We start from the raw sequence: 24807 nt of genomic DNA, 5'->3' as shown, positions 1-24807 counted from the left end.
GGGAGGACGCTTTGAGTAGGAGGGGTGAGAGGGGCGAAATGGAGAAGAAATGAGGGTGGGGAGATTTGAAGGGGAGGGGCGAGGGGGGAGTTTATGAGGGGAGGGGTTATGGGGGAGTTTAGGAGGGAAGGGACAAGGGGAGGGATTTGAAAGGGATGGGAGATGGGGGAGATTTGGAGGGGAGGGGTGAGTCTCGGAGGGGAGGGGCGAGGGGGAGTAGTGTGCAAATATGTGAAAATGACCTTTATATGACAACAGTTTGCACAATTTCTTTATGCGTTTCCACTGTGAAAATTAAGTCAGAGCAGACTGCGAATCTCAGAGGTTTTTAAGGAATCCAATGTTGGCATGTATGCACCGATTGAAAGTTTCTCTCTTGGAATGCAAAACAATCCCAAAAACTTGTCAGTAGGTTTCATAATCATCAAAGTCAGGCCGCAGTACCAAACCCCAGTTCATTGAACAATTTTTGGAAATGTTTTCTTTATTCTCTTTATCAACAGAACCTTGAAATTATGCAGCAATATACAAAATACTTTGCATCACATTGCAGTTCCTATAAAGTGTAAAGAAATAAAAACAATCAGAAAAACAGAAGATTGAAAAAACATCTATCACTGGAGGAGGAAAATGCAAAATAGTTTGGGAGGAAAATTGGAGGCAAATTCAGCAGTGAAAGAAAAAGCCTCCAGCGATGAAAAACAAAAGGTCTACGGTTACTTATTTCATGGCCCCAATTATCCCCACATTGTTTTTGGACCAAGCCTTTCACGAACTGGCATGACAGGCCTGACTTTCAACTGAATGTGGCAGAAAATTGGAATCTGTTCTGGGTGTCAGCGATAACTTGCCAACGTTTCGCAGAAGACACCGAGTGGTATTTAACATCCACCAACTAATGCAGGCAGATGAGACATCCAAAGCAACGTCCAGCCGAGGGACTGTGCACACTTTGTGATGTAATGGCTTCGTAAATTGTAAAAAAGATAATTCAACAATTTATAGTCAGAATGAGCATCAAACCCAGACTAGGCATTTCAGGGGTAAGAGCACACACCTGCACCACCCTGTCAGACATAGAGAAAAAGTGATTTAAATAAATCAAAAAAAAAAAGTTGAAGATTATTTTATGAATCATAAAATTCAAGTAATTAATTTGCCAATTGGAGGCAAGCAAGAGAAGTTGCAGACAGTAACTGCCCAAAAATGGACGAACACAGTACTGTATATCCATTAGGGTGGTCCACAATTTTTATTTTTGTTTGAAATGTCATGTTCTCACCTTCCAGAACTGTTCCAATACCTAAATAAACACTGCTCTTGAAATAAAAATGAAATTGAATAATATTTACGGGTAGCTCATGGTCATCAAAGTTTCCCCATATGGTCTTACACTAACGTCTTACATTACCGGGGTATTCAGGGTATTCATAACTGCATTGCAGGGTATTCATAACTCAACTTAAAATTCCTGTAAAAGTATGCGTCAATCAGAAACTGTTTCAGTGTCCATGGTAATGTAAGACGTTAGTGTAAGACCATATGGGGAAACTTTGAGAGACATGAAATCTGAAATCTTTTACATGAAATCACATGTACAGTATATCCACTATCTCTCCATACAAGTCATAGCTCTCAAAGAAGCGTAGTTTCCTCAGATAGGTGGACTCAAGACTTAATTAAAGTTGCAAGGGGGCACAGGGTGCAGTTAGTCATCTGATGGTAAGCTAAGATGATGGGGAGGGAGAAGAGAGATAAGTGAGAGAGGTGTGAAAAAGCAAGATAAATAAAAAAACAACGGAACTAATGGTGTTGGAAAGGAGAGGGAAGCGGAAAGCAAAAAGATGCGGAAAAACAAAAACGTTGAAAAGAGGAACGACGTGAACATTATTTCTCTCAGACATTCTTCCATTCATATCAAGGCAATGCTTGCAAATAAATAACACAGGTAACATGACCACAAATAAGTAGTAAAATTAACTGGCGGTGTTTCATAATAAGCAGGCTAACCAAAGTGCTTGGTAAGATCGCTGCTCGTTGATGTTCCTGCAGCTGAGACTTACCCTTATTTCGTTTGATTGCCTCCCTTGATCATTGGCATCAAGCACAGCTGTTATTGTATCTTCACAAATCACATGTACCTGAAAGCTATGCTCATTGGTGCACAGGATCTCGAGGCATCATATACACACATCATGTGTAACGGAGAACAACTTTCATTTGTCGATCATTCTACATTCAGCAATGTCGGATCATAATCTAAATAGCACATTATATACTTAACATTAGGTTTAGGTGGTGCATGTTATGCATTTTTAGTTTGCATTCAATAAAACAATATATATATATTTTTTTTTAATGGCGTTCGATGCAAAATACAATCTTTTCACGTACAAAACTATGTTCTACCTTCATTTAACCATTATTGTTATTCCTTCGTTTCATCTTCGTCGCCCATTCCTTTGCTCCAACTTTGATGAGAGAAATACAAAAAAGAAAATCTTCATGTGTCCGTAAAAAAAAAAAAATTCTCCTTTTCTTTCTTCACGACTACAAACACGTGAAAACATCCACATGAGGATCTTCTGTTGCAAATCAAACACTATTGAGGGACTCTTCATTATCTTTCTTTGTCGTTTCTGTTCTGCTCTCCTTTGGTTTCTGCCTGAAGCCGTCAGTGGTTGCAAGGCGTGGGATCGAAGCCAGGACCGCTGCTCCCAGCAAAGGTGGAACACCAGCAAGATAAAACGCCAAGTCATATGAACCCAATTTATCTCTCAGCATTCCTAGGAACAAAAAAATACATGAAGATAGTTTGAAAGAGAGATTTAACGATCAAGGCAAAAAAGCAGATTTTTTCATTCCAATTCTACAAAAAAAATTCATTACAATTTTTCATGGCTACAAAAACAAAATTCTAGTTTTGATCTCGAATTGCACCATTGCGATTAAACAATTAAGAAAATTACCCCAGGTGAGAGTCAACGCTTAGACTGGATTCATCCCGTAGTTTATGGTCAACTCTCATCACAAATAAACACTCTAAGAAGGCATCAGCTGCTTGCGCAAGGATGGCATTTTTTTCTATCCAAAAACATCCACCTGGAATGTAAAGAGCACCGGAAGCTAGTGCACGGGTAACCTGGAGGCCATCACAGCAGAAAATAAATAAAGACACTCATGTGCGCTTGGTGTAATTTTAGGGTGAAACCGACAAACAACAGGAAACATTAGGGCAACGGTATAATAAATATTTAATAATCTAACTGCAACACTTCGTCATTCTCAAGAAGTTGGTTCACTTTATAAGTATTCTGTCTTATCCATACTCTGCAATTGCTCGACTCTTATAATTTGGCAAAATAACAATGCAGTACTTGAATAATCATTTGCCCGAGGTTGACTTCCATTTGCTTAGAAATCAGACGAATCGCTGGATTACGTAAACAAGGTGCAAAAACCGATCCCATCAGCAAGTTCATGGAATCCATAATCGCAGTTGATATAAAAATCATTCCTTATATCCAATGACCGAAGCTCAATTTGGATTCAGACCAGGTCACGGACTCCACCTTGGAGATGCTGCTTCTCTCCCAACAATGGATGGATGCTCTCCATGTCATCTCCATCTCTCTGAACATATCTCAAGCTTTCAATACAGTCTGTCTGGCATCCCGCTTTGCTCTCCAAACTCTCTGCCTGTGGCATCCATGAACAACTTCACTCTTGGGCTACTGACTTCCTCCAATCTCGTAGCCAATGTGTGGCTCCCAACGGTATAATTACACCTCTTCTCCCTGTCAAGGCTGGAGCACCCTAAGGCAGTGCTCTAGACCCCATCCTATTCCTAATTCTCATCAACGATCTCTCTGACTCTCCAGAAAAGAATCTTTATCTATTTGCTCATGAGTCCACCCTCTGCCATGAAATCCCTCATCCCTCAGATAGGCAGGCTGCACCCTCTTCCCTCTCTTCTAACCTTGATAAAATCACTACCTGGTCAAACACTTGGGATATGTCCTTCAATCCTGACAAATCTCCCATTCTCACTCTCCCTCTCTCCGAAAGGCCCATACCGCAACTGCCTCCCCCCCCTCCCCTCATCGATTTTCTTAACAATACTCTTGAAGAAGTTCAGTCACTCAAGTTAGCCTCAAAAGCCAGCTGACGACTGGGCACCCTCCACAGGATCACACATAACGGTGATTAAACCCATCATTACAACACAGCCCACTGACGAGTCCTTCCAATTTCTCTTTCAACAAAACCAAAGTTGTATATTACATAGATACAGTCACGTGAAAAAGTAAGTACACCCCACGTAAAGTTTTGACTTTTTCAACATATTTCAACATACAGCTATTTGATCTTCATTTCAACAATATTTACAGATAAAGGTGATATAATACAACAAATATCATGAAACATTTACATTTTGTAGTCCATTGTATAATTTAAATAAACATAAATGCAAATTCCGCATGTGGAAAAAGTAAGTACACCCCTACATTTATCACTACTTCAAATACCTAAAATTAGAATCAGGTGCACCAGCTCAGGTGCAAATGATTAGAACATCGTTAGAGAGGATCTTGGAGGAATCTGTCTTATTTAAACCTCAGACATTTCGTTTGGTTTGCTCTTTGTTGTTTAAGTGTGCGGCGTCACCATGCCTAGATCAAAAGAGCTCTCTGGGGCCTTCAGAAAGAAGGTTATAGATGCCTACGAGTCTGGGAAGGGATTTAAAAAGGTCTCCAAACAATTTGAAATCAATAATTCGACTGTCCGGAAGATCATCTACAAGTGGAGAAGATTCCAAACAACTGCCAACTTGTTCAGGCCAGGCCGCCCCAGCAAGTTCAGCCCGAGAGCAGACCGCAATATGCTGAAAGAAGTCTCTAAGAACCCCAGAATGTCATCACGGGACCTACAGGTAGCTCTTGCCACTGTTGATGTCAAAGTGGACGAGTCTGCCATTAGAAAGAGGCTGCACAAATTTGATCTACATGGGAGGTGTGCCAGGAGGAAACCTTTGCTGTCCAGAAAGAACATCAGGGCAAGACTAAAGTTTGCCAATGAACACCTAGGCAAAGACCAGCACTTCTGGAACAATGTGCTCTGGACAGATGAGTCAAAGGTAGAGCTATTTGGCCACAGTACCAGAAGACATGTTTGGCGAAAACCAAAGACAGCATTTGACCACAAGAACCTGATATCAACTGTAAAACATGGTGGTGGAAATATTATGGTTTGGGGCAGCTTTGCTGCATCAGGGCCTGGGCAGCTCACCATCATAGAATCCACTATGAATTCTTCATTGTACCAGAGGGTGCTTGAGGATAATGTGAGGCCATCTGTCGGTAAGTTGAAGCTCAACCGAAGGTGGACCTTGCAACATGACAATGACCCTAAACATACCAGTAAATCCACCAAGCAATGGCTGAAAAGAAAGAAATGGAGGGTTCTGGAATGGCCAAGTCAAAGCCCGGATCGAAATCCCATCGAGATGTTGTGGGGGGATTTGAAACGAGCTGTGCATGCAAGAAACCCCTCACACATCACACAGCTGAAATAATTCTGCAAAGAGGAGTGGGCAAAAATTTCTCCCAGTCGATGTCAGAGACTGGTAGACACTTATAAGAAACGCCTACTTGAGGTTGTTTCTGCCAAAGGGGGCAATACCACCTATTAGCGCCAAGGGTGTACTTACTTTTTCCACATGCAAAATTTGCATTTATGTTTATTTAAATTATACAATGGACTACAAAATGTAAATGTTTCATGATATTTGTTATATTATGTCACCTTTATCTATAAATATTGTTGAAATGAAGATCAAATAGCTGTATGTTGAAATATGTTGAAAAAGTCAAAACTTTACATGGTGTGTACTTACTTTTTCACATGACTGTATACATATATATATATATACTAGCAGAAGTACCCGGCATTGCCGGGCGGTGGAGGGGAGGGGAACGGGGGGGAGGGGAGGAGAGGGGGGGAGGGGAGGAGAGGGGGGGAGGGGAGAAGAGGGGGGGGAAGTACCCGGCATTCCGTGTATAAACGTGAGGGAGAAGAGGTGGGAGGGGGAGGGGGAGGGGGGAGGGGAGGAGAGTGGGGAGGGGGAGGGGGAGGGGGGAGTGGGGAGGGGGAGGGGGAGGGGGGAGGGGAGGGGGAGGGGTAGGGGGGAGGGGAGGAGAGGGGGGAGGGGGAGGGAGATGGGGGGAGGGGGAGGGGGAGGGATGGGAGAGGAGAGGGGTGGGAGGGGGGAGGGGGAGGGGGAGGGGGGGAGGGGGAGGGGAGGGGGCAGGGTAAGGGGGAGGGCACGCGAATCGTCGAATCAGCGCGCTGCTCTGCCACCGATTCAGATTCCGTGTATAATAGTCCTCGCTGAAAAAAAATATGGATCTACAGATGAAAGAAAAAAAAAACTATGTGGTGTGAATGGCAATGTTCCTCGCTGAAATGTGAAAAAAACGCAATCGCGCGGCATGGAACATCACGTGATCGCTCTGAGCGATCGATTGCAACTCTGCGTCGTGTCGTGGGCATGGCCAACATGGCCTCATGCTCCCAGGTGATTGGCTAACTCGAGCTCGAGAGAGCCATAATGCGCTACGTTATGGCAAAAAATATGGATCTAAAGATGAAAGAAAAAAAAACCTATTTTTTTTTTTTTGTATTTTTTTTGTTTGTTTTTTTTGTATACAAGATCGAGGCTCGTGAAAGAGCTAATGTGGTGTGAATGGCAATGTTCCTCGCTGAAATGTGAAAAAACGCAATCGCTTTTCTGTGCCAAATATCTGTGCCAAATATCAAGTACGTGAGCCTCTCCGTTTAGGAGTCTATCGGTAACATTACACACACACACACACACACAAACTGTGTTTTATATATATACATATATATACATATATATACATATATATAAAGATAGATAGATATATATATATATATATATATATATATATATATATATATATATATATATATATATATATACACAAAGAATTAAGTTAAGCACCCCCCCCCGTTTTTTTACAACCTCGCACATTACAAGTTTGTTGTCGTCAAAACAGTGTAATATACCCATGATATTGCTATATTTTCTGGAGAAGTGATATTATGGTCACATAAAAACATAACAATCATGCCGTTTTCAATATTTTATTCTGAATAATTTAAGGTGAAATTTTTTGGGAATTTTAGGCATATTTTCACCTCAATTTAAGTATGGAGCTATAGGTCCATCACGGACAGTGTGGATGACGTTTATGTTTTCTAACGTACAGTCATTGTTCTGAGAAGACCTCTAGCGATCTTTGCGTCAATAACGTGTGTAGGACCCACGTGATCGGATCACTGACTCAACCAATCACTTTTTTTCACTTTGATCACTCAATTTCATCAATGGATAATTGCTAATGTCATACCAATCATTATTTGATCTCACATACCTTAGAATATATGCCAATGTATACATATACACAAAGAATATATATTAGGGGGTGCTTACCTTAATTCGTTGTGTAGGGGTGCTTAACTTAATTCTTTGTGTATATATACACACATATACAGACTTGGCATTTAATATGGAATATTTTTTTTGTGGGGGTGAACTTACTTTTCAAGATGACTTAGAACCAAAAGTTCATTGGAATTATGTTGAAATTATTCTAGATTTTGTTAATGTGACCTTTAAAAGAAACAAAACCACATTTGACATTTCGAAGCAAATAAATTGATCCTTGAAAGTGATGTAAACTGATATCGAACTCAATTCACAGACAGTACTGTGTTAAACTTCTGTGCGCTTTCCAGAAGTATCTCTTTATTTTGCACATTAGCCAAAACTTTTTTTAACAAAAACAAAAGTTAAATTACGAATGGGATTACGGACAGTAAAATTACAGTTCAGTACTTCGTGTAACCCCCACGAGCATTCAGGAGAGCACGTACATGTTGAGGCATGCTGTTCACGAGATTTGCCAAGGTTTGGACAGTAATCGCTTGCCATGCAGTTACAAGAGCCTGCTGCAATTCACGCACAGAGGCAGGCTGCTGGTCCAAGTTCTCTATCGGATTCATATCTGGGGACATGGCAGGCCACTCCATATGCTCTACACCACGGTCAGCAAGAAAGTGGTGGATCATGCGAGCACGATGAGGCCGTGCATTGTCATCTTGGAAGACAAACTTTCCTCGAAAGGCTGCACAAACAAATGGAAGCAATGTTTCTTCCAGAATGGCCCTGTGCTTGAACTGGTTCAGGTTTCCATTCAGAACAACCAGGTCAGTTTTGCCCCCTGCATGAAAAGCAGCCCAGACGGTCACCCCACCACCTCCAGCTTTGACTCTTGGCACTATACAATCTTCGCTGTAGGCTTCATGCACTTGTCTGCGCACTTGGACGCGGCCATCTTGACGATAGACCAGAAATCTAGACTTGTCACTGAAGATCACGTGATTCCAGTGTCCTGGCTGCCATTGACGGTGCTCTCTGGCCCACTGCAATCGGCGCTGGCGGTGTTGTCTGGTCAGACGTGGCTTTCTCAGGGGACGCCTGGCATGATAGCCTGCTTGAACCAGTCGTTGGTTGACTAGCCTTCTGGATACAGGCACATTTGTCAGTTGCTGCCACTCAGCCCTAAGCCGATTAGCTGACTTGGTACGGCCATTGCGGACTAACCGGTGCAGCTGGCGATCATCCCTCCATGTGGTTCTGCGGGGACATCCTGGCCTCGGTATTGGAGTCGGGACACCCCTCTGAGCATTTCGTTTCAGGATCGTTGACACCTGACCTTGAGTGATGCCATACTGCCAAGCAATAGCACGCTGTTTCATGCCGGAATTTCGTAAAGCCACCACTAAATGACAAACAGCATTGTCGAGTTGACGGACCATCTTCAGGGGAAGCGGCAATAACTTTTGTAGACGTGCAGCAGTTGTTTTCCACGAATACAGAACGCAACAACCCTTATATACCCGATTGTGAAGCCAATCGTCAAATGTACCTGTCCGTACATTTTGTCACGCCACCTGTGATATGATCCTGTTATTGACTTCTTGCTGTGACAGACAATCAGTGACATGGTTCTTTTAACAAAAGAAATCACCGAAGCATAAAAGAAACTCATCAGATTGATATACCGAGTTCAGAAAGTAAACCCAAGTCGAGAAAAAAAAAAAATTCAATATTAAATGCCAAGTCTGTACATACATATACATATATATATGTATATGTATGTATATATATATATATATACGTATATATATATATATATATATATATATATATATATATATATATATATATTGTTGCGGATCTCCAAACGTCGGCCTCCCCCTTATTAACGGGGGATTAATCCCCTTGTCTTTTATCTAGCGGACGCGATCCGGGGCTATCACGTTCCTTCCAGTCGGCGTTAAATAGGTTTGTAAGCCGAATTCTTATTACCTAAGTACTAACACCGGCCGTGAAGCAAGGAAATAACCCCACCCGAACCACGGTTTTAGTGGACACGCCGAGCGATAGCGGGGCCGCGATTCGGGCCGTTAACGGAAACTAACCCGATTGGAGCGGTTGTGATCGTGACACGTTTACCCAATGGAGAAATCACTAAGACGGTCGAATTAAGAGGAAACAGGAAGAACAAGTAATTTATTACGCTTTGTACATATAAGAAGAGGAAGTGAAGCAATGTATAGTGAAGAAGAAGAAGCAGAAACACAGGGCAGCCTTATACACTCTTATACTTATCCCCTGGACATGGGCCCATTCACACTCAGTCACACTCTCAGACTCACTCACACGAGGTTTGTAGATGGTCAGGCGATAGTCCCAAGGATCTCGTTCACAGCTCGCTCCGGTCCCCGACTCGTACCGTGAAGACGATGGCAGCCGGCAGGCAAGCTCTCCGCGTGGCGTTGGCGCGAAGCGGACAGTTATATCGGGGAAAGGTAGGCTGGGCTAACAGTTACGTTGTGGCTCACGGCCGCGTATGTAATAGAAAGACCGGCGCTTGATATGCGCTCCCCGCAAGCCCACAGCCAAATTCCCAATGAGCCCTTGCAATCGATCAGGATAGCGCGTCTCTCACAATAGTCCTTCACAATGGCACTTTCCCCAGCGAGTCCTTGAATAATGGCGCCTTCCACAAAAGTCCTTGGTTCTCTGGCAAGTTATTTTCACATGCGCTCTCCCATCAAAGTCCTTGTAACCAACAATGCAATGCGCTCCAACCAAGTCCTCGTTGGTAAAGCGCATCAGTCCTGCAGAGGGCTTTGCACGCGCGTTTATATAGCGCTGCCCAGCGAACCCTCTCGAACCTCCAGCCACGCCCTTACCACGCCCTTTCAGGCCATCTCACCTCAGCGCTGATTGGCTGGTGGTCCTTACCACAGCTGCCGATCTCCACCACTCCACCGCTCCACCCCCTTTCTCAGGCCTACCTCGTGTTCCTTGACTTGTAAACACCCTAATGCTCGGTGCAAAGGCCCAAAAGGGGAATGGAAGGAAAACTCTCCTCCGAGGTGGAATTTGGGGGGTTTGGTGGCAAAATGAAAGGGAGTCTACCTTATTTGATTTACACAACGCAGATGATTTACTCGGGAAATGGCCTTATCCTAAACACATACTATGACATAACTAATGTTCTAAATGGGCCTACGTGTTGGTTGTGGCCTAACTATGGGGTGCAACCTTTAACCTTTAATGATGTTACCTGTGTGGGTTCTCAAAACCGCAACACTGCACCCCTCCTTCGCCAGGCTCGCCCCCGAGCCGAACCACACACGTGAGGACGGCCGGCTTCAAGCAAGGGTCAGGACGACCTTTTAAATTAGTGTGACACTCAGGTGTGGTTTTCCCTCTACATTTACTCTAACACCCTGTGTGTGACAGTTTTAAACACTAAATATGTCCCACCTACTGCGTTGTGTACTAACTAACTGACTCACGCCCACAATTAACCGAATTACGGAATTAATTCTCAAACTATACATAAAGCCGGTGGGACGCATGTTATTTACCAGACACTAACTAATTATTTACAACTACAACAACCCAGGACCTGCCTTTTGTGGGAAAGAAAAGGAATTTTGAAAAGAGGAAACACCGAATGCACTGCACTGCACCAATACACCATACACCGTATGCAGAAAAAGATATAAAAAATGCACAAAAACCACAATCATCACATTTCAATAATAATGATGTCTTGTGCTTGGTTGGCTGCTGGGCTGCGACGTCTTCCTGCTTCATGTTCTTCGGTGTGCCATCGTCAAACTTAGTCTTCTTGTCCTGACACACCAAAGATTAATAAAAAGGCACAAACCGTGTCCGCTTTTTATTTTGGCCAGCAGGGCCAGCTTAGGTGGTCTGACTGCATGGCATTGGGGCCACTTAGAAAACAGTGGTCCGCAGGGCAAGATAACGTTTGCCGCGATTGCCTGCCCAAGCAAAGGTGCCAGGCCACAGAACGTGTGGTCCATATGGTGTACCGGTGCAGGCAGCAGGCAGCAGGGTGCAGCGCAAGAGTGCGGCCACACGGCTCAGGGCACCTGCGCACACCCCTCAATAAAAGGTAATGGGTCCATGGTTGGGGAGGAAAGACAAGCAGAGGTTAGCGAGGGAAAGGGCACAAGGGTACACATCAATACAAGGTAATGCGACATGAGGGGCGCGGGGGAGCGAGCGGAGAAAGCTCGTCCCTAGCCGTACGTGACCCCCCATGTCAACCTACTCTACCCTTGCCCCTCCCCGTATTTACACAATTTACAAATTCCTCTCTACCGTCTTGTCTCCCATATCTCCCCCTAAACCAAATTCGTTCCCAATCCCTCCCTAGAAGGAAGGGATGGAATACCACACAATGTCTCACCCACGTCATGATGCGTCTTCCATTCCAAATCGTCTGCAAAACCTGGTGTGGAGTCCTGTCACCTCAGTGAGTGGATGCGGATGGTGCGAAGATATTTTATCCTAACTATCCTTCCAATAACTTTTACTCTTTAAACTACCTGGGGTCTTGCCCTGCCAATCAATTGGCCTCTTTACACTATGTCGTTCTAAAAACCAATTCCCATTGACCATCCTGTCAATGAATATCAGCTCTTACAATTTGGGGTCTCACTCCCCCATTTTTTCCTACTGTGCCCTCGCACAATTTCGGGGCTGGGTCGTGTGGCTCTACCAGCAGGTCCTACTTACCTGCGCACCGCCACCACTGAAGTCGCCACCTGAGCTTGCCTAGCTCCTCAACTACCCTAACCTGGGGAAGGTCCTCCTGGCTCTCTCACCCCACTAATGCCCTCTCTGGCATTGGGCTACCCGGGTCCTCTCTTAGGATCCTCGGGCCCCGCTGAACACTATACTGACACTACCTGTCTCCCAGAGCCTACCTGCGGCCTCACCTGGCTGACAGACTACCAGTGGCGGAGTGCCCATTTAACCATACTCACTAACAGGCTCACACGCCCAGCCATCTCCACAGACTTATGCACCCCTCAAAGCAACAACTGTCAGCTCTTTCACGAGCCTCGATTCAGTATACAAAAAAAAAAAAAAAAAAAAACTTGCTACTACTCGCACCCCAGATGTCAATATCCAACAATTTACCTACTCCCTCTACCTAACTTTAAACTACCCTCCCCGGGTATTCGTGAAAGGGTCCATCTTCCCCCATCCACTCCTTCGCACCGTGCACTCCACACCACTCATTCCACACACCATTTACTCCACACCATTTATTCCATACCATTTATTCACTTGCACCCCATGCAAGTCATTCACTCAACACCATTACACATGTCCACAATACTCCATTCATACACTTTTACACACACACACACACATCATTCACGACCTAATGCCTCATTTGCTCACTCTCACCACAAAGAATCTCATTATCAATTCCTCATTTGCGCCTAAAGCGCATCCTCAAGCTCATACACAATTTCTCCACACACACAGCATCATTTAACTAACTATTTCCCCTAATACTAGTGCTTTCCCTGTCTTCCCTTATACTAAGCACATCCCTCGTCATTATCATCCATCTAATCTGACTACGTCCCCTCTACCAGTATCAATGTCTCTACTTAAATCTTGGTCTCCTATGGTCATCTTTCTAAATCCCTAACAATTATCCTAGCCCGCCCTCGGCGATCTTTCACTGCCAAACCCCATAAATCTACTGCTCTTCTGCCCCAAAAGTAAACGATGTGAGGGATGGTAGATCTACCATCCCCCTACACCGGATACCATTTGCCATCACCATTACTATCAGTCCACTACTCTTGAGCCTCTCGGGGTGGAAATACATTTTCACAGCTCGGCTTCGCAAAGCCGAGCAATGCATACTGGTGGTCTGTCTCCCGTCGGTTGGGTCCGTCCGGCATCTTCGATTCTGGGGAGGAGGCATACTTGGCCCGAGGTTCCAGGCACCATCTCTGCGCATAGCCTTTCGGTCTCCGGCGCGATGACCCAACCTCCCCCGGTCGGAGCACCGCGCCCACCAGGGGGTGAAGGTACGACCTCGCCTTTCTCCCCTCAAACCGTGCCGGTCGCCGCTACGACACGGCACCGACCATACAGGGCGGGGCCCGGCCCGAATCGTGCACGGCGCTCCTTGCGAGAGCGCCGCGGCAATGATCCCCGCCGGCTCCCACAGCACACAAAGCGCACCACGCCCCGAGAGCTCGCGTCGGCTGTACGTCGCCCTAAACGCTAACCCGGTCTGCGTCGATGCTCGAATCGCATTCTCACACCACGCGACCCGTTTCTCACTCGTACACCGAGGCGCTCCAGCATCTCCCATACACTCCACACATTTCGTCACTGCACTCGCTTGTGCATACCACCCAGGCGCACTCATTCTACTCGCACACTCTGTTAAACACTTCTCTTCCACGCACTCCTCTCGTGCGCTCTCTCCCGTTACATCCTCTGTAACAACCATGGGTGTGCACTCTTGCACATACCCACTCAGCACACACCTACCCACGGGTGTGCAATCTCCCGCTGCACACCCAATCACACACTCTGGTGTGCATCCCTGCACACTCGCTCCAACACTCTCTGGTGTGCATCCTCGCACACTCTCTTCATCCATCTCACACTCTGTATCGCACTCTGTTTCAACACACTCTTCCCACATACATTCCATCATACACTCTTCTTCGCACTCTGTAACACAATCGCGCTCTGGCGCCGTTCGCACACGCGCGCCATTCGCTCTCACACAGCGCACCACGGACCTCCCACAAGCGCCCGGGTGACGTCGGGATCCCAAGCGCGCGAAAAATCCTTTCGCGCCAAACCTTTTCGCGCCATCCACAATCCTGCTTACCTTCGGGATCCTCCTCTCCTGCACCAACTGCAAACTTCCATTTTGGTTAGGCAGCACGACATCATAATGGGAATGCAAACTTTGTGTACATTCCATTTCTTTCTTCGATTCATGTACTACCTCTGCCGTCTCCTCAACCCCAATTTTAATTATAAATTATTTTTCTTTATTAAGCTCGATGACTGCTGGTGCACATAAAACAAGATTTTCCAATTCAGCGGCCATCGGCTTTTCTATACCCCGTGTCGCGATTTCTACCCCGGTCCACCCGGCTGTGCTTGGCTCAACCTCGCTTTCCCCGCAATCCTCAAGTCGCGCTACCCCGTCGCATACCAATGTGCCTTTCCCGCTCGGCCTGCGGTCTATGTTCCCTCCAAATTTTTTTATGTGGTCACCCATTTTGTTTTCAAATTTATTTAATTCTTCTTTCATCTGGCCACCCATTTCCTTCATTTGGCCCCCCATTTCCTTCATTTGGCTACTTCGCGCATCCATCTCATTTTTCAATCCCCCAATTTGGTTTCCCAATTGCTCACCCATTCGGCCCATCTCCCATTTCGACTCCATTATGCACGCTCTGATTTGTGCCATAAGAAGGTCCATATCTATTGGTGCTGCAGGTTCGGCTCTCGCCACCACGTGCGAGGTGCCGCCATTTTCTTCCCCCGCTACCTCTACTGCTGCACCCTCTTCAATGTCCTCTTCCATTTCTCCCAATTGTCCCAATTCCTCCCGGGGGTCCTGGGTTGACTCTAATTCCTCCTCTATTTCATTTACCCCCACCGGCATCCGACCGCCTTGGCTATCCATGGCACGATTGAATTTAGATGTTAATAAAATTTCGGCCGCTCGTAATTTTGAGTGCGTTAGGCGCACTTCGGGTCAAATCCCACTCCCCGACACCAATTGTTGCGGATCTCCAAACGTCGGCCTTCCTCTTACCAAGGGGGTATTAATCCCCTTGTCTTTTATCTAGCCGACGCGATCCGGGGCTATCACGTTCCTTCCGGTTGGCGTTAAATAGGGTTGTAAGCCGAATTCTTATTACCTAAGTACTAACACCGGCCGTGAAGCAAGGAAATAACCCCACCCGAACCACAGTTTTAGTGGACACACCGAGCGATAGCGAGCCGCGATTCGGGCCGTTAACGGGAACTAACCCGATTGGAGCGGTTGTGATCGTGCCACGCTTACCCAATGGAGAAATCACTAAGATGGTCGAATTAAGAGGAAACAGGAAGAACAAGTAATTTATTACGCTTAGTACAAATAAGAAGAGGAAGAGAAGCAATGTACAGTGAAGAAGAAGCAGAAACACAGGGCAGCCTTATACAGTCTTATACTTATCCCCTGGACACGGGCCCGTTCACACTCAGTCACACTCTCAGACTCACTCACACGGGGTTTGTAGATGGTCAGGCGATGGTCCCAAGGATCTCGTTCACAGCTCGCTCCGGTCCCCGACTCGTACCGTAAAGACGATGGTAGACGGCAGGCAAGCTCTCCGCATGGCTTTGGCGCGAAGCGGACAATTATATCGGGGAAAGGTAGGCTGGGCTAACGGTTACGTTGTGGTTCACGGCCACGTATGTAATAGAAGGACCGGTGCTTGATATGCGCTCCCTGCAAGCCCACAGCCAAATTCCCAACGAGCCCTTGCAATCGATCAGGATAGCGCGTCTCTCACAATAGTCCTTCACAATGGCGCTTTCCCCAGCGAGTCGTTGAATAATGGCGCCTTCCACAAAAGTCCTTGGTTCTCTGGAAATTTCTTTACACATGCGCTCTCCCATCAAAGTCCTTGTAACCAACAATGCAATGCGCTCCAACCAAGTCCTCATTGGTAAAGCGCGTCAGTCCTGCAGAGGGCTTTGCGCGCGCGTTGACAAAGCGCTGCCCAACGAACCCTCTCGAACCTCCAGCCACGCCCTATCAGGCCATCTCACCTCAACGCTGATTGGCTGGTGGTCCTTACCGCAGCTGCCGATCTCCACCGCTCCACCCCCTTTCTCAGGCCTACCTCGTGTTCCTTGACTTGTGAACACCCTAATGCTCAGTGCAAAGGCCAAAAAGGGGAATGGAAGGAAAACTCTCCTCCGAGGTGGAATTTGGAGGGTTTGGTGGCAAAATGGAAGGGAGTCTACCTTATTTGATTTGCACAACGCAGATGATTTACTCGGGAAATGGCCTTATCCTAAACACGTACTATGACATAACTAATGTTCTAAATGGGCCTACGTGTTGTTTGTGGCCTAACTATGGGGTGCAACCTTTAACCTTTAATGATGTTACCTGTGTGGGTTCTCAAAACCGCAACAATACATATATATATATATATATATATATATATATATATATATATATATATATATATATATATATATATATTGTTACGGATCTCAGAGACGGCACTCCCCTTAGCAAGGGGGGGTTAATCCCGGTGGCCTGTTAAGCTGGCCGTCTCTGGTCCTGGTACTTGTAATGCTCCTCTGCAGGGTGGAATTGATCGGGGTTATTGGTCAAGGTGTTCTCCCGAATACCTTTACGAATCCCTCCGCAAAACAGGGAGACAAGTACCGCTCGAACCACGGACAAGATGGTATTTGCCGAGCGGTTTAGCAATCCGCGGCTCGAGCCATTAACAAAGGACTAACCCGACTCTGAGCGTTTGGCCAAAATCGCGCCACAGGTATTCAATCAGGGAAAACACTAAAGCGACCGGATGAGAGGAAACCAAAGAACCAACAAGGGTAAAGGAAGCACACAGGTTTATTTCTATACTAAAAGAGGAACGAAAGAAGGGCATTTACAAGGAGGAAAAAGCAGATACACAGGGCAACCCTTAAAACAATCTTATTTATCAACTCCCAGGACAGACAACAGACTTACACGAAAGGGGAATAGCAGGCAGGAATGACTGGACGAAGGAGAAGGGTCCAAGTGGGATAGCAGGGCTGGACGGTTCGGGCAAAGGCACAGCAAGGAGGTCCGCTCCAGGTCCACGCTCTGGGCTGGAAGCGAGCAGCCAGTGGCAGCTCCACGTATTTGGTTTCACACACGGTCGGACAATGTCAATTGACTGCTGTATTGTTGTCGCCATGACGGACCCACTCTTCTGCCTCACGATCCAGCGGTATGCTCGCCTGGTACCTCCCTCATCTGCCGGATCACGTCTCTCTCTTGCAACTCTGGAACCCTCTCACTCAACTGGTACCTTCTCACCCGACTCTCTCAAGCAACTCTGGAACCCTCTCACTCAACTGGCCAAGCAGTCCCTCGTAGCCGCTTTTATTGCTCGTGTTGGAATCAAGCCGCGCTTCATAGAGCCACACCCGTGATCGTATTTCGTCAGCCCTGGTTGGCTGGTGGGGGCTCGCTGACTCCACCTCCGATGACGAGTCAACGTGCCACACCTTGTTCTGGCAGCTCTGCCCCCTTCCTCTTCGGCTTGACCGCATGGCTAATGGCGGCGTGGTGCCAGTAAACAGCCCAGTGCAACGGCGGCGAACGCTGTTGGCAAGCGAGGTACCACAATTTGAAGAGGGAGAGCAAAATGGACAGCAGGGGCCTATCTTATTTGATTAATGCAACGCAGATTCAACTATTGGGAACAGATCCTTAACTGAAACACATAATAATGAAATAACTACAGAGAGGTCCTATGGTTCGCTACGTGTTGTACATGGACTAACGAGGGTGCGATCTTTAACAAGCCAATTGGTGGGCATATTTACAGGGGAACATTTATAAGGGAAACATTTACTAAAATTTACTAGTGAAGGTTCTAAAAAGCGTAACACAGCACCCGTTTTTCCTCTAGGGTCGTCCCGACCCGAACTAGCTTTACTTAATGTGACACTCAGGTGTAGTAGCCCTCTACTATTAACCTTACCCTTGAGTGCGACAGTTTTAAAACAACTACGTATGTCCCGCCTGCTACATTGCATCCTACCTAACAGACTCACGCCCACAGAATGACCGAATCACGGAATTATTCGCAAACTACACATATACGGTGGGGAGCATTATTTACAAAACACGAATTTGTATTTACAATGTGAACCCAGGACCTGTCATTTTGGGAGACAAAATAATGTTTCTGAAAAAGAGGAAGAGCATGCACTGCACTGCACCGATACACCATACTCAAGTGCCCGGGGATGCACAATTGATATTGCAGTGCACCCCCGAGCACAAGAGCATCACAAAGCACCAAAGCACCATCAGCACCAATAAGCACCATGAAACACACAAAGCACCATCCAGTGCTCATTGCACACATAAAAACAACACAAACTGTTGACCGGTTCTTGTCAGCTCCTGCTCTGCTGGCCGATGTTTCTTCCTGTTGTTCTTCTTGGTCTTTGCTTGCTGCCTATTTGCAAACAATAAAAAGGCACACAACGCGTCCATTTTTATTTAGGGCCAACAGGCCCCCCCCCCCCCCCCATCACCTACCCTACCCTTGCCCTTACCCCGTATTTACACAAAACTCGACACATTTACAAATCCGTCGCTATCGTCTTGTCTTCCCCATATCTCCCCTAATACCAAATTCGTTAACAATCCCTCTAACCAAATTTGCCATCAAGCCCAATTTCTCATCAATTCCTCATAAGGAGGAAAAGATGGAACAAACAAGCACAATGTCACCCCAACGTCATGATGCGTCTTACCATTCCAAAACATTTGCACAAAAAAAACAAACATGGTGTGGAGTCATATCACCCCAGGTGAGTGGCTGCAGATGGTGCGAAGGGATTTCAATCCTAACTATCCTCTAAATGACTAACATTTTTACTCTACCCGGGGTCTTTCCCTGCAAAACCATTGGCCATCTTACACTATGTGGTTCTAAGAACCGAACTCCCATTGACCAAACTGTGGTGCTCACCAATTTGGGGTCTCACTCCCCCGATTCAACTCCCTGTGCCTTCGCACAATTTCCGGGCTGGGTCGTGTGGCTCACCATCAGGTCTACTCACCTGCACACCTCCGCCACTGCAGTTGCCTCCGAGCTTACCTGCTCCTTACCCTAACCTATCTACCTGGGGAAGGCCCTCTGGCGCTCTCCCCACTCGGTGCCCTCTCTGGCACTGGGCTACCCGGGTCCGTCCTCCGGATCCTCGGGCCCCACTGAACAACTCTACTGGCTCCCAGAGCCCACCTGGCCGACATCCTAACAGTGGCGGAGTGCCCATTTAACCACACACACACTAACAGGCCACACGCCCAGCCATTTCCACTTCACTAATGCACCCATCCAAACACCATTCTACCACCCGCACCACAGATGCCAATATCCAACCACAATTTACCTACTCCCTCTACCTACTTTTAAACTACCCTCCCCGGGTACTCGTGAAAGGGGTCCATCTTCCCCATCCACTCCTTTCGCACCAACCACTCCACTCCACATATTCCACACTATTCACTCCACACCATCCATTCCATACTCCATTCCATCTATTCCGTACTCCCTTCATTCCATGCTCCATTCACCCGTGCTTCACCTGCACTTGCTCATTCACCTGGTGCTCACACACACCTGGTGGCTCTTGCACCCGTCTTTCCTCCCAGGCTCATTCATGCAATGCAATACACAATCACACCTTTCACCATACTCTGCTCAATCACTTCCTACACACACACACTGCATCATCTGATCTACCTGGTTTTCCCTCTAAATTAGTGCTTCCCGTCTTCCCTTATACTATTTCACATCCCACGTCGTTATCATCCAAACTAATCTACCTACATCCCCTACTACAAGTATCATGTCGCTACATAAATCTAAAGTTACCTATTGTCATTTCTCTAGATCCCTAATCAATAACCTAACCCCCCCCGGTGTAGTTTGTACCGCCAAACCCCATAAAACTATAGCTCATGTGCCCGGGCAGATGGGAGGGATGGCAAAGTTGCCATCCCTCCACATCGGGCGTCTCCCATTATCAATTTTGCCCATCCAATTTTTGCCAATCATTACTGCCAATCATTTTTGCCCATCAAATTTGCCAATCATATTCACTATTATCCCAATTTCAAATCACTAGTAATTTCAAGCCAATTCCCTACCAATTCCAAACAGTTACACTATCATCCTCACAGTCCGCTATATCTGAGCCTCCTCGGTACGTCCATGCATTATCAAAGCTTGGCTTCGCAAAGCCGGCAATGAATTCGGGTGGTTTGGTCTCCTGCGGTTGGGTCCGTCCGGCACTCGATTCAGGGGAGGAGGTTTGGTTGGGACAAGGTTTAAAGCACCATCCCGGCGCGGGGCCTTGCGCTCCCAAGCGCGATGGGCCAACCTTGCCCGGGTGGAACGCCGCCACCACGGGGGGGGGGGGGGTGGGGGGGGGGCTCCGTTCCGACCCCTCCTGCCTTCCCTCGAACCGGGCCGCCCGCTCTGCTTAGCAAAGCGCGGACGCGACCGTGCAGGGCTGGGCCCGGCGCGGATCGCGCGCGGTGGTTCTTTTGAAACCGCCGTGATTACGACCCTCGCCGGTTCCCGCAGTACCCAAAGCCCGGCACGGACCGAGGGCTCACGTCGGCTAAACGTCGGTCTAACCGCTGTCCCGTTTAACGTCGATGCTCCCCGTACATGCTCACACCACTCGTTCCTTTTCCTCCTCACACATCCAGGTGTCTCCATACACTTCGTTATTGTACTTGCTCATGCGTTCTCTTTCGCTCTATACTCAGGTCTACTCATAACGCTCACATACTCTTTTGTGCACTCATCCTCACTTTCACACTCTGTTGTGCACTCATCCTCACTTTCACACTCTGTTGTGCGCTCATTCTCACTTTCACACTCTGTTGTGCACTCATCCTCACTTTCACACTCTGTTGTGCACTCATCCTCACTTTCACACTCTGTTGTGCACTCATCCTCACTTTCGGTAACACACTCGCGCTCCAACGCCATTCGTACATGCGCGCCGTTCACCTTCACACACCTTTTCTTCACACGCCCGCCATTCGCTTTAACACAGCACACAAAGGACCTTCCACGAACGCCCGGGTGCTTTCGCGATCCCAAGCACGCGAAAAATCCTTTCGTGCCATATACAGTCCGACTCACCTGGGCGCTTCCTCTTCTTCGTTCGTCCACCACCTGCAAACTTTCATTTTGGGTACGAAGCACGGCATCATGATGTGAACATGGACTTTGTACATATTCCATCTCCCTCTCCAATTTAATTCCTGACCCTGCCGTCTCCTCAACCCCAATTTCCACTATTTGTTTGGTTTTAATTTCTTTATTTTCTTTTTCCTTGTTAAGCTCGACGACCGCTGGTGCTACTAAATTTTTCTCTACTTCGGCGATCGCCGTCTTCCCCATACCCCGGGTCGCGATCCCTACCCCAGTCCACGTGACTCCGCGTTGCTCCAACTCGCTTCCCCTGTGCTCCTCGAGCCGCGTTACCTCGCCGCGTACCCGTGTACCCCTCCCGCGCAACTCGCGGTCTATGTCCCTCCCTAATGCTTTTATTTGGTCACCTATTGTGGTTCTAAACACTTCAATTTGATTTCCCACCTCCTTTTTCAATTCCTCAATTTGGTTTCCCAATTGCTTCCCTTGGATATCTATTTTACCATTCATTTTATTCATGCCAATATTCACTTCCCGAATTTCTTTGGTGGACTTGTCATTCATTTGCCTGATTTCCGACATGAATTGTGCCATTAACGCTTGCATGTCCCCAGCCCCTACTTGTGCAGCGGGCGCGGCCCTCGTCGCCGCGTGCGAGGCGCCGCCATTTTGTCCCTCTGCAACCCCCTCTACTGTTCCCTCATCGGCCCCCTCCATTGCCAATTGTCCTTCTCCTTCCCTGGAGTCCTGGGTTAATTTTAACCCTTTTATTTCCCGGGTGGATTTGTCCCCCACTTCTCCCATTTATGCCCTTAATTTGGCCCTCTGCATTTCTACACATGCTCGTAATTGCCCTATGAGTAAATGCAGGTCCCAACCCGCTGGTACCGCGGGCTAGGCCCTCGCTGCCATGTGCGAGGCGCCGCCATCTTGTGCGCCTGCAACCCCCGCTACCGCACCCTCATTGCTCTCCTCCTCCCTGGGGTCCTGGATTGCCTCTAACTCCCCATTCTCCCCTACCGGCACCCGATCACCTTGACTATCCATGGCACGATTTTAATTTAGGATATTAAATACTAGATTTCGGCCGCTCGTAATTTTGACCAATTTTTTTTTTTTTTTTTTTTTAGATGTTAAAAATTTGGTTCGGGCTTCAAATCCCACTCCCCGACAACAATTTTTACGGCCAATAGCACAATTGGTGTCCAAAATTTGGTCTAAATAAATTTAGTCCCAGGTTCCAGATCCCCACTCCTGACTACCAATTGTTACGGATCTCAGAGACGGCACTCCCCTTAGCAAGGGGGGGGGGGGGGTTAATCCCCTTGGCCTGTTAAGCTGGCCGTCTCTGGTCCTGGTACTTGTAACACTCCTTTGCGGGGTGGAATTGATCAGGGTTATTGGTCAAGGTGTTCTCCCGAATACCTTTAACAATCCCTCCGCAAAACAGGGAGACAAGTACCGCTCGAACCACGGACAAGATGGTATTTGCCAAGCGGTTTAGCAATCCGCGGCTCGAGCCATTAACAAAGGACTAACCCGACTCCGAGCGTTTGGCCAAAATCGCGCCACAGGTATTCAATCAGGGAAAACACTAAAGTGACAGGATGAGAGGAAACCAAAGAACCAACAAGGGTAAAGGAAGCACACAGGTTTATTTCTATACTAAAAGAGGAACGAAAGAAGGGCATTTACAAGGAGGAAAAAGCAGATACACAGGGCAACCCTTAAAACAATCTTAATTATCAACGCCCAGGACAGACAACAGAGGGTGTTTGTTTTTTTTTTTGTTTTTTTTGTATACTGAATCGAGGCTCATGAAAGAGCTAACATTTATTACACAAACAAATCAACCAGACAAACAAAATATATAAAAAGAGGGAGCGGAAGACAAGATGGGGAGAGAGGGAGGAGGCGTGGGAAGGGGGGGGGGGGGAGAGGTATAAAACACAAGGGGACCGAAATTAGCGGGGGTAGAAAAGATCAAGGTTTTGGATGGGGGAGGATAAGAGATGGTGGTGAACAGCTGTTTTAAAGACCTGGAGGGTGGAGTGGGATTGAAGAGAGTGAGGGAGTTTGTTCCAGAGGTGGGAGAAAAGAGGAATGAAGGAGTGAAGGTGAGCAGAAAGTCTTGATTTTGGCAGTTTAACCATAAGAGGGTTGCAGGCAGATCTTGTGCGACCTGTAGGAATATTTGGGGGACAGAGCCCAGAGAGAGCTGGGGGGGGGGGGGGCAAGGCCAGAGAGGAGTCGGTAGAAGACGGAAAGACCACCAACCTGCCTGCGGTGAGTGAGTGAAAGGCCCTTGGAGTTAGCTTCATCGCGGGAGATTCCAATGATTCTGAACGCTTTGGTTTCAACAGCGTGAAGACGAGCTAGGTGTGAGGCAGGAGCACCAGACCAGAGGGGAGAGCAGTATTCCATAGAGCTGCGGATGAAAGCCTTGTATGTGGTGAGGAGCTCAGGTGTGCCAAGGAAGGACTTCGCACGACGGAGGATGCCCAGTCGGCGACTGGCTTTGGAGGCCAGATTTGAAATGTAGTTTTCCCAGGAAAGATCATGGCAAATAGTGAGACCCAAAAGCTTGAGTGACAGAACTTCTTGGAGAGGATTATTCAGAAAGTGGATGGGAGGGTTGTCCAGTCGGTCTTTTCGGAGAGACATCGTAAGAGTGTGAGATTTATCAGGATTGAAAGACATGTTCCATTTGTTTGCCCAGTCTGTGATTTTGTCCAGGTCTGCAGAGAGTGAGGAGGCTGTAGACTGCCGATCTGAGGGATGTGGAATGGAGCGACAGAGAGTAGAGTCGCCAGCAAAGAGATAGAGAGGATTTTCAAGAGTCAGAGAGATCATTGATGAAGACCAGAAAAAGCACACGGCCCAGAACACTACCTTGGGGAACTCCAGCCTGAACAGGAAGAGTAAACGAAAGGGGAATAGCAGGCAGGAATGACTGGACGAAGGAGAAGGGTCCAAGTGGGACAACTGGGCTGGAAGGTTCGGGCAAAGGCACAGCAAGGAGGTCCGCTCCAGGTCCATGCTCCGGGCTGGAAGTGAGCAGCCAGCGCAGCTCCACGTATTCGGTTTCACACACGGTCGGACAATGTCAATTGACTGCTGTATTGTTGTCGCCGTCACGGACCCACTCTTCTGCCTCACGATCCAGCGGTATGCTCGCCTGGTACCTCCCTCATCTGCCGGATCACGTCTCTCTCTTGCAACTCTGGAACCCTCTCACTCAACTAGTACCTTCTCACCCGACTCTCTCAAGCAACTCTGGAACCCTCTCACTCAACTGGCCAAGCAGTCCCTCGTATCCGCTTTTATTGCTCATGTTGGAATCAAGCCGCGCTTCAT

At 47.2% G+C, this 24807-nt stretch overlaps 1 protein-coding gene across 1 annotated transcript in view; it reads right to left on the bottom strand.

The window, feature by feature from the left end:
* Positions 1-454: 454 nt before the first annotated feature.
* LOC137428961 (uncharacterized) overlaps positions 455-24807 on the bottom strand; it is a 110069-nt gene continuing 85716 nt past the window's right edge. The window contains exon 8 of the mRNA XM_068118881.2: positions 455-2786. Coding sequence (XP_067974982.2) covers positions 2596-2786 — 191 coding nt within the window. The 3' untranslated portion in view covers positions 455-2595. The remainder of the gene's footprint in view (positions 2787-24807) is intronic.

Source organism: Myxine glutinosa, chromosome 6 (assembly GCF_964187855.1).
Source record: "Myxine glutinosa chromosome 6, kmMyxGlut1.1, whole genome shotgun sequence".
NCBI classification, from domain to species: domain Eukaryota; kingdom Metazoa; phylum Chordata; class Myxini; order Myxiniformes; family Myxinidae; genus Myxine; species Myxine glutinosa.
Note: the sequence above shows the minus strand (reverse complement) of the source record. Positions and strands in the feature narration are given on the sequence as shown.